The 16,811-nt window shown below is 38.7% G+C and overlaps 1 protein-coding gene across 6 annotated transcripts; it reads right to left on the minus strand.

Moving 5' to 3' along the window:
- Nucleotides 1-1,942: 1,942 nt before the first annotated feature.
- Nucleotides 1,943-15,846, minus strand: LOC109406147 (GTPase HRas). 6 transcript variants are annotated; one of them, XM_019679207.3, is made up of 5 exons: nt 15,696-15,846; nt 9,929-10,108; nt 5,232-5,372; nt 5,056-5,171; nt 1,943-4,990 (listed from the first exon to the last, which is right to left on the minus strand). In XM_019679207.3, exons 2-5 carry the CDS (start codon nt 10,065-10,067, stop codon nt 4,814-4,816), a joined length of 573 nt encoding a protein of 190 aa, XP_019534752.1. In that variant the 5' UTR covers nt 10,068-10,108; nt 15,696-15,846; the 3' UTR covers nt 1,943-4,813. The 6 variants fall into 6 exon arrangements, with proteins under 6 accessions (XP_019534752.1, XP_062698338.1, XP_062698339.1 ...); XM_062842354.1 differs by lacking the exon at nt 15,696-15,846 and adding an exon at nt 15,455-15,668; XM_062842355.1 differs by lacking the exon at nt 15,696-15,846 and adding an exon at nt 15,441-15,668.
- Nucleotides 15,847-16,811: the final 965 nt, after the last annotated feature.

The raw sequence follows: 16,811 nt of genomic DNA on the forward strand, positions 1-16,811 counted from the left end.
ATCTCCATATCGTTTTTTTTTTTTATATCAAAAACATAAAAAAAACTATATGGATACAAGCATATGACAGTGATGTAGCATACAAATTCTTTCGAAATTGACATACCTACTTTAATTGAAAGGTTGTTTGTAGCTGCAAAAAAAAAACCTTTTTCTAGCTACTTTTATTGTATTCTAAGAAAGGAATTGAACATTTTTTGTAGTGATTCTTAACTTGGTGCTTCTAGTTATAACAAATCCTAAACCGAAGAGCTTGATTTATCATTAGATACAAGATGTATCAAAGCAAGTTTAAAAAATCATACCACAAGTGGTTTAAAATTGGGTGAGTTATAGTGAAAAGTATCCAATTTAAAAACGCTGCCCAAAATGGCCCAACTTTTTATATATGGTTCATGAACTCAAATACATACTTCGCTTCAATTCAGTTTTTCATTTTGACCTAGCACCACGACTTTCGTTTTCGAGATTTATCCTAGCTTCCTTTTTTTGAATGAAGTAAATTAACATGTAAAAGATGATGTCATAAAATCTGACCATTTATCCTTCCCGATTTGAGAGAAAATGAATCATGATAAAATAGAATAACTTGAAGAAATAGCCTAATATGCTTGCACAGAGCCGCATGTACCCTGGTGCATTTTTCCATGATGTTTGCGTGCTATTTTATCCCAATCTTATGGATAATACAGGACTAGAATTATTGACACATAATCTTTCAACTTGCAGAGCCATTAACCCTCTAATACCCAAATTTTTGATTTTGATCTAAATATCATTTTTCGTCATCTAAAATCGATTTAAACATGTTTTGGAAGATGATTCTTTTTAATTCTCGATTTCGTCAATTTCAGTTTTTGATTTTTCTAATTTTTGTTTTTGAACATCCCCACAGTTTTATATTTTTCCTGGAAGCCAATTTAGGGAACGGATTTTTTGAGATGAAAACATTTTGAGATTTTATGATGATTGTTGAAATATTATTGTTTTAATTTTTTTTCACAGAAAATTTTATTTTCCGTGTAATTTTAAGGAAAATAATTTTAGAGTGTATTCGATTTCCTTAAACTATTAAACAAGGATAGAATGATTTGGGAAAAATTTAAAATATGTCAATTGTAGCGATTCAATACAAAATAAACAATGACTTCTAAAAGGTGACTAAAACATCAATTTTTCAATGATTTTTAAAAAATGTAAATACGCTTCAAAATACACCAAAAACCATTTTGAGATATACAGAACAGCCCTAAATATCAGCCAAAAATATAAAAAGTTTGATTTTCCACGAAACAAAAATTACAAAAATGCTCAAACTATACCCCGTCTAAAGGCGGGATTGGGTATTAGAGGGTTAAAATCCCTTCAACCTTGTGCAAATTCCCCATACTGCACTTTTTGACAAATTGTGTTGATATGATAAACAAAACACACCTACTTCTTAAAATCTGGGTAAAAGGTGTGACTTGAATATGCAATATGAAAACTAACGTAACGCTTGACATAAGGCCATTTAGAATTAGGTCATGTGGTACACTACCGTGGATCGCAAGTCAGTCCCATCTGTAAAAAGTAAGTATTGAGAAAATGGACTCTATGGTTCACAAATTCGATTTCTATGTGAAACTTCAAACATCGCCATGGCATTAAAATTGCTGCGATCATCACGAAACTTTCACAAAATGCCAAACATGAAAACGTAACTGTGAAAAATATAAAGCTAGTTAAAACACAAGTTCGTAATGCGACTGACTTGACTTGGTGTATACTGAACAAATTAGGTATTGTTATTCACGCAGCTGAAAGATTATCCGAAGCAAGATCGAAAAATGCCATCAACTCAGTTTTGCTCAGACTGCAGATGGGAATGACTTGCGATTCACGGCAGTATAGTGAAGATAATGCATAACTGAAATGCGTTCTTCTTTTTTTTATGACAAATAATCATTATGTCAAGCAAACTTATGCCAAACGACGCTAACGTAACGTAATCCCATCATAAATAGAAGTATCTATACTACATTGTATGCTCAATTTAAAGTAAGATACACACAATTAAAGTGTATTCTGTCTGATTATACGGATGCACTTGCTTAAACGTCTGACCACATGCACAATTTCGTAAGTAGAAAACCCCATTTTCGTAGATTTGATAAAATGTAAATTCAAATGTGGACGACATTGGGTGCTAGCCTAACAAGCAAACAACATGCCGAGAAGGCTGCGTACCATGCGGAAGATCCTGTAGAAGAGTTATGTACATCATGTTTGTACAGTTATGTGATATAACATTTTCCGTCAAGCCACTTCCCGGAGTGACATTGCATAGTGGATAGGCAGCTTTTATAGCTATGTCCATGACTCTGAACTAACCAGGTAGCAACTGGTCGCAAATAATACATTGTCATAAAATTTCGTAATATTTGAATGTCTACCGGATTTCGGTTAAAATACAATTCAATAATTCAATTGTCGTGAATTGTGAACTCATCAAAACAGTTCATTCATTGTTTCCATGTGCAAGATTTTGCGTTCGTAGGGAATTAGAATATAAAATAAAATGAAGCTTCTCGGCATGCAATTCGTGAACTAGACTTTGTCATAGGTGTTGTTGTAATTAAGCTACGTATTTGTAGTTTTGGTTTTCAAGTCAATCTATAGCACTGGTAGAGTAGAAAGGATGGAACATTTTATTGCCAAGAAAAAAAACGACTGCACATTTTTAAAGCTAAGTGGTTGTGAACCAAGAAAGTTCAGCCAAATTCATGCACATTTGACACAGCGCAGATTCTGTATACTCAATTTTGCCGCTATTTTGTCCTTTTAGTAGATAGGTGGCAACACAACGTAAATGTTTAGCAACCAGGGTGACTCAAACTGTTATTGAAATACCGTACGACCAGAATGTTGATGGGCCCACTCCTCCTTTCGTGGTGCCAAAGGGTTCAAGTTCATTTTTTAATCAAATTCGTTGACATTTTAGGCGTTGCTGTTCGCATTAGAAGTTTGTATTTAAGATTTGGTCAGAATAAGGGGGACACCAATGTAAATTTCCAGTTGTATTTTCTACACGTTCCGCGTTGTAAAAGCCATTGGACTAATCTGAGGATTAACTTCACAAACAACTGAACTTTGCAATTCGATGAAATTCACTACTGTAATATTTTTGGAATACTTTCCTGGACCTGACATAAAGTGTAACTGCACGATTAATAAATTACAATTACATTTTTTACAAAAGTTTGCTACTTTGAATGTTAATTGATGATTTGCATTTACCGGAGAAAATTTAATGACCAGGTACGTGGTACCAGTAGTCATTCATGTCACAATGGGGCACGTTCGGTGTAGTACTAGATTTGTAATAATGAGCTGAATTTTAGTATGGTGAGAAGGTCAATTCTCCGTTTCTGCAATGAAATGGTGCAAAAAGCGTGGTTATTGTGATTGCTTGCCTAATTTGATGCTATTTGAGCAAAACTTTGGATAACTATGTTGTTTATGTTGCAAGAAATGGAGAAAACAACAACACTGTTGCCCAAAGTTTTGCTCAAACAGCATCAAATTAGGCAAGCAATCACAATACCTACGCTTTTTGCACCATTTCATTGCAGAAACGGAGAATTGACCTTCTCACCATACTAAAATTCAGCTCATTACTACAAATCTAGTACTTCACCGATCTGTCCTATAGCCGCACATTATTGTAAAAAACAACAACTTTACACACATAATTGCACTTTTTTGGCACATATGTACATTCATTGATAATGTAAATTAGATGAGATCAAAGTTGATGTCCATTTATACATATTTGTAAATAACACAAATGTGAATGTTGAAAATTTTTCAAATGCTGAGCGGCTATTCTGCCGCCACTCGCATAACAGTCCCATCTTTGCTGGGTTTCCTATTCATATGGGACTGTTTTGCGAAATGTCCAGCCTTTTTTTCCGCATAGATGAGTCATGAAAGAAACGTTCTCGTGCCGTTTGCAAGGAAAGCAGCACTGCGTTGACAATTTCTTTACCATTTTCTTTTTCTGGCAGCAAAATTGCAAAACATTTCTGTCTACTGGAGACGTGGGGATATTCACACTGAGCTGTACCCCCGTTAATTTGAACGACATGCAAATCAACAGGATTCATGCTTATTTTGATTATCTGCATCTGATTATTTTCGCATTTAAGTAAGAAAGACACTACGCTACAAATTTGCAGACCATCTTATTTAGACGTTAAGCTTAAGAAATGTTTTTTAGACAAATGAGTCATTTTTTTCCACATAATTCAAACATCCTGGCATTTTACCACGTACCTTGTTTAACGCTTGACGGCCAATAATGACATGACACGAGACTAGTTTCTAATTTCAGTAAATACAATTATTAGGACTGTAAATGCTTCAATCCTAATAACTTGTTCATTTATCTTTAGATCCAATTCTCGTTTTCGACACTTTCATACATTTATATACGTGAGTTAGTTGAACAAGAGGTCATTAGGAATGGGATAAATGTGGCTGCAAAATAACATTCAATTTCTACATGTAGGTATTATGATCAATTCTTTATCGTTTAAATGTCAACGGATTCGGAAAAAAGACGAACTACAGTTGTGTGGCACCACGGCATTTGAAGTGGGCCCTTCAAAATTGCTGACAATTGATATTTTGAGCCACTCCTTTCTCCACACAACATGAGTGTTGTTGTGCGATCATAGAAAGATGTTCAAATGTTATACTTTTTATGCGTACAGATAGGTAATATAAAATGTAGAACAGCAGGGCAGCGTACGATACTCTCACACACAACTTACAGCAGTCGACATTTGAACCGCCGACTGGAGCCAAGTTTATTGTGCTTCCGGTTTTTCTTCCCTCTTTCTTTGTCTTTACGGATCTCACGAACCAGTGTATAGAAGGCATCGTCAACTCCCATTCGAGTTTTGGCGGACGTTTCAACAAATGGTACTCCATATTGTTTGGCCACCTAAAAGAAGGGAAAGGAATAATTACAGTGCTTATCATCTAGCTCGAAATTACACAAATTCTTACATCTCTGGCTTGGTTCATGTCCACGGCCCACGCCTGCAGATCACATTTGTTACCGACTAGAACCATGGGAACTTCTTCTGCATCTTTGACGCGCTTGATTTGCTCTCGATAGGTTCCTGAGCAAAAAAAGAGATTTTCTTACTGTCAGCATAATGAGCCCCAAGCCATTGTTTTACCTATATCTTCGAAGCTTTTGGCACTGTTCACTGCAAAAACTAGCAAAAAACCTTCGCCAGTCCTCATGTATTGATCTCGCATAGCGGAGTATTCTTCTTGTCCTGCTGTATCTAGAATATCTAATAAACACGTTTCACCATCTGAAATTAAAGGAAAAGGTAGTCAATGTAATGCAGCATAATTATTAAAGTAAACAGTAGACGATTTGCAAGCATCGAAGCTTGCGTGGTAGTAGATCTAGAAGTACGTGCGGAGGACGAAAGTCTTCCGGCCCCTGATCTCCAAGAGATTTAGAACAAGGTTGACCGGTTGAAAAACAACAATGTCGCTGGAGCAGATCAACTACCAAGCGAGCTTTTAAAATACGGTGGAGAAGCACTGGTAAGAGCACTACACTGGATCATCACCATGATTTGAAAGAAAGAAGTATTACCGGAAGCATGGATGGAAGGTATCGTCTGTCCCATCGATAAAAAGGGCGATAAGTTGGATTGCAGGAGCTACAGCGCGATCACACTATTGAGCGCTGCGTACAAGATTTTATGCCGCCGTCTATCAGCGATTGCAAGAGAGTTCGTAGGGCAGTACCAGGCTGGATTCATGGGTGAACGCGCTACAACGGACCAGATGTTCGCTTTCCGCCAGGTGTTGCAGAAATGCCGCGAAAACAACGTGCCCACACATCACTTGTTCATCGCTTTTAAATCGGCGTAGGTATGGTACATTCGATCGAGACCAGCTATGACAGATTATGCACGAGCACGGCTTCCCGAATAAACTAATACGATTGATCAAGGCGACAATGGATCGAGTGATGTACGTAGTTCGAGTATCAGGGACACTCTCGATTACCTTCGAATCTCGTAGAGGTTTACGGCAAGGTGATGGTCTTTTGTGATTGCTGTTTAACATTGCTTTAGAGGGTGTAGTAAGGAGCGCGGGGATAAACACGAGTGGAACGATTTTCACGAAATCCGTTCAGCTGGTATCGCCGAAAATATTGAGCTCGCAAATTTGAGATGATGGTATCTTCGGAGTATGGCGCTAACCTCCGCAAATAGGATCAATGTGTCGAAGACAATATACATGATGACAAAGGGCTCTAGGGAGGATTAAACGTGCCCGCCATTCTGAATCTCTATCGACGGTGATCAAATCGAGGCGGTTGAGGAATTCGTGTACTTGAGTTCACTGATGACCATCGACACCAGCAGAGAAATTCAGACGCATTGTGGCAATCGAGCTTACGCAGAAGCCTACGGTCGTACAAAGTTCACCATCACACGAAGTTAACCATCTACAAAACGCGGACTAGACCGGTAGTCCTCGGTAGGCACGAAGCATGGGCTATACGTGCAGAGGATTAACATGCGCCCTTGGAGTTTTTGAACAGAAGGTGTTCCGTACCATCTGCTGAGAGAACCAACCATACTCCACACCGCGGAAATTGGGAGGGTACGGTGGACGGATCATGTCATCGAGATGTCGGATAGCAACTCGATTAAAATGGTTCTCGAGAGCAATCCGACCGGTACAAGAAGATGGTGCTCAGCGAGGTGGGTCGATCAAGTGGAGGCGAAGGGTCCGCGGAGCGCCGAGTCCAATGGAGACGACTCCTACGTTCAGCAGTAAGCAGTAAGTCAAGAAGTCATCTTCTCTTCACACAAATTATTGGTTCAAAGGGGGATAAGTGTCACCCAATTTATCATAACACATGCCTCTAAAAACTATAGTCTTGAAAACTTTGACAAATTGAGATTTGGATTGCGAAAAGATATTCATGTACTCCGAAATAATGATTTATTTTGTATAATCTTTTGTATAAACTTGCATTAAACTAAATGGCTGTAAAAAAAAACAAATCAATTATTACAAGATACGCTCTAACTTCATGTATATTGTCTATATTTTTACGTACTATTTGAGGAAAAACTAACTAGCATTTCCAGTTTGAAAATTCTTGGTGCACTTTACAGAACAATATAGCTATGAAACTGAAGTTTTCCTTGCTCCTGTTATGCGATAATTAACCCTATCCCGCCCATGACTTCTTATAATGTTTAAAAATAGTTTTTATTATTTTTCCTCAAAATGGTAGAACAAAATCTTATTTTCTATGCCAAAATTATTGTTTAAGGCTATTACAACTCAAATATGAAGTGATGCTCTGGAGCACCACCAGGCATTTGGAGAACTTTATTTCATGTTTTTTCTCGTTAAGGCCCAAATACAATGTGGGCGGCATAGCGGCATGGCGGCACGACGGCACGACCGCGGTGTGTTCTAAATCTGACTGTCATTATGCCGCTGCCGCTTTGCCGCAATTCAAAACACAATGCAGACGGTTTGACGAACGGTTATTTGTAATTAAATACGTGTTTATTTTGGTTGGCTGTAATCGCGATCGTAAATCTTTGAATTATTTTATTGAAATCATTAACGGCAGAAATTGCAAATGTAAAAACTGTTCAAGAATGTTAGGATCTATAAAACTTCCAGGAAATGAAGTACATGCTGAGAAATAGATTGTAAACACTTTTCAATTTACCGTCTACGCTGGCAGCGTTCGACCAGGAACGAAAGCCCAGAGTAGAATCATAGATTAATTTCGTAGAACCGTCAAACTTAAATCGGATCGTAACCGACCGGAAGTTGTCGGCTGCTAAACTTTGCGAAGTTCTTTCATGAAACGGTCCCGCAGATGCTTCCATTTCTTTTTGTATCTTCAACATGACACATTTCACGCCATATATTGCGCCACGGTTTTTGAACTTCGTGGAACGATATTTCCATCGAGCCATGAATATATTATCGATTCCCAATCTTTAACTCCAAAACAAAGATAAACCATAAAGACAAAACACTGATAATTCTCATCGTACACCGATTTAAGTCTCTATTTAATTGATAGTTGACTAACTGCCCACCCGTGTGGCGCTTGCATCGTTTTTATTCGAGTTTGGCGTTTTATTGCCACCTAGATGATGGTTGGCCAAACTCAGTCCTTTCAGTATTGGACGAACATGATTCTGTGGCTATGATTTGTATCGAACAATGTTTGAAGTGTTACGTCTGTTTGTCTGTGTTACCATATCTCATTTTATCTTTGAGTAAATATTAGCATTCTTGAAAAGTTTCCAGAGGGTAACAAATTTATTTATGCAAAGTAAAAATCTGCCATTTTTTAGGATGGTGTCGATTTGATTAAGAAGCGTGAATTGGATCTTCTGTTTAATTCTGATTTTTTACATGCTGGTTGACACAAATTTACTAAAAAAAATGTTGGAAGAAAAACATTCTAACGTAAAACGTAATGCGAAGAATGTGTCAAATCCAAAGAAAACAATATTATTTCAATTTAAATTAAATACTTATTAGATAATTTGTTTGAATTTGCCACTGTCAATCGGGTTTTTTTCTTTTGAAATTACATTACAATAGGATTGACAGATGTTTTCGACCAATTCAATAAAATAGCACGTTGAAATATCATCATCCAAAAACCCATTCTAGTTTTCTATATTTCTGATTCAAATTATGTCCACGCAAAAGACTATAATCACAGAGAACAGACATCCAAGTCCAGTTTCGAAACTGTGTAAGGAATTTAACGGCCATTTGGAATCGGCAACACGAGTGGCAATAGCGTGGCGCTGCAGTCGGTCAATTTCCCATACTAATTTAATTCACCACTTGAAATGTTTCAATTCACCACTGACTGTGGCAATATGGTGTTTGGTGGCGTTAGTGTTGTCATCGTGTATTGGTTTGCAACCTTACTCAAGTAGAGATTCAAATCCTTACACAACTTTCCGAATGAAATTTGTTCTAGCCTGGATGTCTGTTCTCTGTGCTATAATGTAACAGAATGTTAACTTGCTCCGCTTTGCCGCTCATCCTTTGCCGCGTTTTTCCAAATTTCTGGAAAAAAACGCATTTTAGTACAATGCCGCTCTTGCCGCTAAACACTCATTGTGCGCAATCATATGGCGTCCCATGTGTTGGAAATTTGCCGTTGCCGCCCATGCCGCTATGCCGCCCACATTGTATTTGGGCCTTTAAAAATACCTTAAGCACAGGATGCTTTATTTGACAATCCACGAAAATCACTTTCCGAACCAGTTTTATACAAATTCATTACAATTCGAGACAAGTTGTTCTCAAAAACTTCGAACTTTTATGCCACCAGAATCCTAGAATGGGATGCAAACAATTATTACATTGGAAAATTGCTTATTTTTTGCACACCATGTGCCCAGTGGTGCATATGCACCATTTATATTGCATTATATTATGGGTTTAAATACATATTTCAGTTCTTTTCAACGTATGACTACACAAATAAATAGTAAATCTGTTAGGGAAATATTTTTATTTCAACCCATGAGGATAATTATGCCATTAATTAAGTTGTCAAAGTTTGTCATTATTTTTTTGTCGAAAAAATTGCTTTCCGTGAAAACTTTTTTTGACAAAAACATTGTATTTGTATGCGCATACATAGTGTAATGCCTTTAGATAGAAAACTACATATGAAATCATAATTCACAATTAAAAACATTCAAAAAACTTCATTAGTTTCAGAGATACAAGGGTTGAACGTTCTGGTGCTCTACAGACACCATGGGCGGGAAAGGGTTAAATTCTAAAGCTTAAAACCCAATATGTACTCAATACCAAATTGACTTTCACTTACCAATCACGACTTGTTTCCGGTAGGAATCTTCAATGGTGGGGTCATATTCGTCCACAAAGTGATTCTGGATGAGTTGTATCGTGAGCGCCGACTTGCCGACACCTCCAGCACCGACCACTACCAGTTTGTATTCAGTCATTTCTGTTGTGACTAGCTACTGACGCATTCCCCGCAGAATTACTGGAAAAAGTCGAATTATGAACGTGAACGTCTGCGATTTTGAAAATTCTTAGCATAGGTTTTCAGAATAGGGAACGAAACAAATTCTGCTGATCTAAAAAATCGTGGAATCCGATGGTTCAAACTTTTAACTTAAGTTTGTATTTTCTTTTTGGAAAAATATTTTACCGGTGTATTTTTTCTAAAGCCCAATGATTCTATTATAGTATGTTTTTGGGCTGATTTTTTTTTATTATTTCCATCAGATTCCACGCTACAGTTAATTCTAAACAGTTTGTGTATTCACTACACTAAGGATCTCTTAAAAATATTCGAGCGTAAGTTTTTTTTTTATTAGCGGAAAATGTTTTGTTTCTAATTCTGAGAAGTCTTGCAAAATATCACATTTGAATCGATAATATTCAAGTTGGGAGGATCCGTATTTGAGCGTGGAATCAGTCTACTATAGCTGATGCACAAGAATTTTGACGTCCGCCTTCCGCCGCCAAGAAACAAAAATCAGCTTGTTGCTAATCGATGTATACTATTATACTAAATAAAAATGCAGCATACACACGCGTCAGATGTGGACCAACCAGCCTGCTCACTGCTGGCAGCAGAAAAGGATTCTTCTCTGCTCGATGTCGTCGCCGCCTCTTGGTTGTTGTTATGTTTATTGGAATAGCTAAATACTTTTCTTGTTCTCTTTTGATGGCAATGATGTTGATTATGTGCACCGCCCGTCTTTTCGTTCTCTGTCTTGGGATTCTCTTTTCGTATGTCTGATTAATCCCGGACGCTGCTCATCGAACGAACACTGTTCACTACGCACGCACGCACTCACACAAATTTACAAATTTGAGAACTCAGTCCTGTACGATATGGGCAACAGATTGCTAGCATAGGTGGTTTGCAAGTAACTCGTTACACGGAGCAGACTGGGAAATGGATATCATACGTGTTGGGACTCCAGATTTTTACTCTTTTGATAACACATGGAAACACATCTATACCTACGATCTTCACTATCATTTAGACTATACTAAGGCGACCAGATCACGATTATTGATCTGTCGTATCCCGCGCTCAACGCCAACTATTTTGATTTCTTTCAACTACTGAAGTGGCTACGGTTAGGATAGCACCGTAGTCCAAGAACCTTACTTTCGTAAGGGGAATTTCAGTAAAAATGAAATGGCAGACTCGCGTGTAATGACTTGAGTCTGTTTGCTTGTCAACAACAAGAGGAACCCCTTGGTGGAACTCTGATCTAGCGAAACTCAGGAAACAATGTAGAAAGAGTTGGGACAGGCCACAGGCGGCGTTCGGCTGGTTCGGAGGCTTTCAGGTCGGCTCGCAAGGCCTAGAGGAAAGTTCTCCGATCTGATGAACGATCCGGCTGGAAAAACCTTTGCACAAATGTTTCCAGTTTGAGTGAAGTCAGTCGGTTAAACAAAATCCTTGCGAAATCTAAGGATTTCCGAGTTAACGAACTTCGTTTGCCAAATGACGATCTGACTTCCTCTGATGAAGAAGTTCTGGAATGCTTATTCAACACACACTTTCCTGGATGTGTGGATATTACACCTTCGGATGAACCTGATGTCTTTTCTTGTAGTTATGATTCTTTAGCTTCGGCTCGGAGTATCATAATAGCTTTGCTCCTTTCAAATCTCCTGGGGCAGATGGGATTTATCCTATTTTGCTTCAGAAGGGATTTGATCATTTCAAACATGTTTTGAAACAACTACTTGTCTGCAGTTTTGCTACAGGGTAGCAGTAATCCTGGCGGGATATTACTGTGAAGTTTATTCCTTGGTTTATTCCGAAAGTGGGTCGCGAGTCGTATGAAGAAGCAAAGAGCTTCAGACCTATCAGTTTGACCTCTTTTTTCAGAAATGAACGCATTGTAGATCATCACATCCGTGATGTTCATCTGGCCAACGTGCCTCTTCATGTGAACCAACATGCCTACCAACTGGTAAGTCCACTGTGACTCTTTTACACAAGGTTGTATACGATATCGAGAAGCCATTCGCTCAAAAGCAATCTTGTTTGGGTGTTTTCTTAGATATCGAGGGTGCCTTTGACAACGTGCCTTTCGATGCCATATTGGAAGCCACACGGGGTCATGGTATATCTCCAATGATTTCCAATTGGATTCACCAAATGCTTAAAAACCGACATCTCTTCTCGACATTGCATCAAGCAGCGATTAGGAAATTGAGTGTTTGTAAGTGCCCCCGAGGGGGAGTCTTGTCACCGCTTTTATGGAATCTCGCAGCAGATACGCTATTGAGGCAACTCAATAATAGCGGTTTTCCTACATATGGTTTTGCCGACGACTATCTAACATTGTTAGTTGGTATGTGCATCAGCACCCTTTTCGACCTGATGCAAAACGCTCTTCAGGTAGTTGAGGGCCAATATGGCCTTTCGGTTAATCCGAGTAAAACATCTATATTGTTCTTTTCACGGAAAAGCGAAACCGTAATGGTGTTCGACCTTTGCGTCTCTTTGATTCTGAAATCAATGTGCCTGAACAAGTGAAGTACGTTGGAGTTATTCTTGATTCCAAGCTTTCCTGGACACCTCACATTGAGTTCAGAATCAAGAAAGCTTGTATGGCCTTCGGGCAATGCCGGCGTACCTTTGGTACAACTTGGAGTCTAAAACCCAAGTATATCAAATTGATTTACACAACTGTTGTTCGTCCAATATTGGCCTATGGATGTCTTATGTGGTGGCAAAAGGGCGAAGTGAGAACGATCCAATATAAATTAGGCCATCTCCAAAGGATGTGCTTAATGGCGATGTCTGGAGCGTTCTCTTCAACTCCCACGGCAGCGCTCAAAGTTCTCTTTGACGTTGCCCCACTACACATTCATCTCAAACAAGAAGCACTTTCTTGCACTTACCGTTTACGGGTACTCGATTTACTAGAGGAAACTCCTGTAAACCGCAGATCAACACACACACTTCGTTGTGTCCACTATTGATGAATTGGGACAAAGTTGTCCTTGCTCCAAGTGATCTTACAATTGCTTGTAATTTTCCATATGGGATATTTTCCACGAAATTCCCTTCCGGGAAGAGTGGACATCTGGATATCTGGAGAGAAGTATTGCGGAAGGCATCGTATGTTACACTGATGGCTCCCTTCTCGAAGGTCGAGCAGGTGCTGGTGTATATTCTCGTGAGCTAAGGCTATATCAGTCTTACTCACTTGGAAGACACTGCACTGTTTTTCAGGCCGAAATATTCGCTCTTATGTGTGGATTGCAATCAGCACTTCAGCAACACGTAATGGGCAAAGTAATATACTTCTGTTCAGATAGCCAGGCTGCTATTAAAGCACTTGCTTCGGCCAACTGTAGGTCAAAGTTAGTTACCGCTTGTCGAACTCAAATCGAGGAGCTGAATTCAACAAACGCTGTTTACCTTGTATGGGTACCTGGCCCTTCTTCCATCGCTGGAAATGAATTTGCTGATGAGTTAGCTCGCACTGGAGCATCACATGACTTCATTGGTCCTGAGCCAGCTATTCCGGTATCGAAGTGTTGGGTAAAGCTTCAGATTCACACCTGGGCAGCCACTCAGCACAAACAGTATTGGAATAGTTTGGAGTCATGCCGTCAAACAAAATTGTATTGTACTGAGTCATCTCTACGCGTGGCGAAGTATCTAACTAATCTGTCTAAGCAGAATTGCAGAACGCTGATCAAAGCGTTGACTGGCCACTGCCGCCTCAGCTATCACATGGCGAATATTCAGCAAGCTGATTCATTTGTATGTGATAGCAGTGAATCCGATTATGGCACTTCGTATCATTTGATATGTAACTGCCCAGTTTTCGCGCAACTGCGTTCCCGAGTACTCGGTAAACACTTATCAAGTGAAACTGACTTCAGAAACCTGAATCTTCAAGATGTTCTGTTGTTCTCAACCCGCTGTGGTAAAGAGCATAGACTCTCTTTGCGCTTTATGCGTTATTACAGTGCCCTTTTCAGGGCGCTGTTTGCACCCTTTGTGGTACTCTTATGTGGTATTTTTCCTATTTCCCTACATGTCCCTATCCCCATCCAAATCCTTATTACCTTCCTTTTCCCTCAGATAGATGATGAAATAGGTTTTTATTATGGCAATGGCACAAATGTCCCAAATGGATGATAACGTGCCTCTGGAGCCGGCCTTCTGATACCTGATAGTTGCGGTAATAATAGTAATGATAGGAAAGGCGCCACTAACAAGTTTGCCTTCTTTCCATTAAATGCCGTTTTTTTTAAGTTTTCTCACGGGAGAAAGAATGTCAAATTTTCATTATGCCAAACGTTCCTAATGCCAAATGTCATTTACATATCTCAAATTTGTAATTTGTAAGTTTATTTATACGATAGCCTGCCAGTATACAAACTTTAAATCAGGTCAAGGAATCGTAACCACACTGTGATAAGTGATTATTGTATACATTATGTTCAAAAAAGGCTGATTGTCAATCAATCGCAAAAAAAACTCTGAATGAGTAATGATTAAAGGCGTACAAGAACTTTTAAAATAGTAGTTACTAAACTAAACTCTGCATTATTGAAGTTTAAAAAACAGAAATAAACAAATACCTATATAATATTATTTAAAACAACATTAAGACCAATTCAATTTGGATCATATATTTTGTATGATCAATCATTTTAAGTAAATACTGATTGAGTAAAGATTTTTCTTATGATATTATTTGTAATCAAATTGCGAAAGAATGTGATTAAGAATGATAATTAATGATTAAATCAAAAATGAATATAATGCTTTGATTCAAAGTGCTTCGCCGAGTTGTTTTCGAAACCCCCGATGCTAGCGTATCGTGTATGCACCACACCAGTGTCTCCCTGTCTGCCATCCGAGGTCACGAGTAGGAAGGTATTATTAATTACTTAACCGTATGCCAAAATAAACCAAAAAGAGAAGAAAAAAGTTGCACTGTCTCTTGGGGTCTATCGTGCGATGATCACACGAAACGTTCCAGCCAAGTTCTTCTGCGGCTCTACAAACAACACTGACTGCAGTAGCACTATCCAAAATGTCCGCTTTGTTTTCCGCACTTATTTGCGCTGTGTGACACTCCAAACTGGAACACTAGGCTGGGATCGCTAGGATGATTATTGCTCGCAGATTTGTCAAATACACTCTAGCTGCTAATAAGTACTCTTCTTGTTGATTACAATAAGCTTTCGCGTAATGACTCATCGCAATATTCTTGAGATCACCACAGCATGTCTCAATAAAAAATATCAGATAATGCCCAACCTGCGGATGGAGCAACAAGGCACAGTAATCAAACTCATACAGAATAGCAGACCTCCGAGAACAAACCGATTAGGAGCAAGCTGAGAAAAAAAAACACCGAATTTGACTTGTTCACTTTGTGCTTCCTTCGCGACGGGAATTTTTTTCCGGCCAACACCAGTGCGTAGCCCCAAAAGAGGCCCAGCTATTCACTTGTTGTGCTGGGATTTTTTCACAATATGCACCGTTTAGCGACGCGCTACGAGCAATTTTCGCACTGCAAACGCAAATTTATACTTTCCCGCACATTTTTAAAGTAAATTCTCACCGTTTTTCAATGTTTTTCGACTGAAATAATCAGAAATACTTTTCGTTCTGCAGCATCGACCGAAACCGAACCCGAGCCAGACCTCCGCGGACTACATCAGAGCGAGACGATCCCTTTTTCTCTTCAAGTTTTGTTTGAGGAGTGCTTGCAGCACTGCCGAACCGGTTAGAAAGGTTCAGTCGCGGATACCATTGCACAAATGCAGGCCCCTGGCATCAATGAAATTTATCGTAACCAACATCTAACTGCCTTATACTTATATTCGTGCAAATTGAAACGAGCGTGTAATCAACAAACACAGCTTTTGTTTGATGTTGTGAGCCACTCACGAAATCACATTCACAATGCGTGCTTGTTGGGTTGCTTAATTCAACTAATCGCATGCTCCTCTTATCGTACATTAACATTAAAGCGAGTTTGAAGTGTTTTGTGATCATAACAGGTGGAAAAAATGATTCCAAAAACTGATCAACAAACCCAAATAAACGTTAAACAAAAAATTGTTGATGTTTTCGCATTTGACAGTGGGCGCTATTTACTAGCGCCCAGGGCATCCTGTCTACCATGATTCCAATGCATTGATATAGGCCGTGTCAAGGGCCTGCACAAATGTCAATAGTCACTAGGGTGGGTCATACTTCATTTTAAGACGATTTCAAGCATAATTTTTCAAATCGACGTATCTAACTTTTTCACTGATCTGAGTAAATTCATGGTCAATGTTGACGACCATTTCACTAAAATAGTTTTGTATAAAAAGACTTTTCATAAGTTTTTTCGTGCTTAACATCACCAGGGATATTCCACGCACTAGGTAAGGAACGAAACCTACCCATTCCATATCATGTTAACAATGCATTTTGACAAAAATACACATACACCGGGTTGGTTCGAGATACGTCATGCCAGATACGTCGCTTTTGTATGGTGCCAGTTTGGTGTATCTGTTACTTTTGATTTTGGCTAGATACGTCGTTTGGTTTTCTCATATATCAAAACGGTGTATCTATCAGTAAAGTTGTAAACATCAAAATAGTTAGATACGTCGTTTCGAAAAATATGCTTAGTTAAACAAATTAAGCAATAAATCATCAAACAGTGATGTGGATTCTTCAA

Source organism: Aedes albopictus, chromosome 3 (genome assembly GCF_035046485.1).
Source record: "Aedes albopictus strain Foshan chromosome 3, AalbF5, whole genome shotgun sequence".
NCBI classification, from domain to species: domain Eukaryota; kingdom Metazoa; phylum Arthropoda; class Insecta; order Diptera; family Culicidae; genus Aedes; species Aedes albopictus.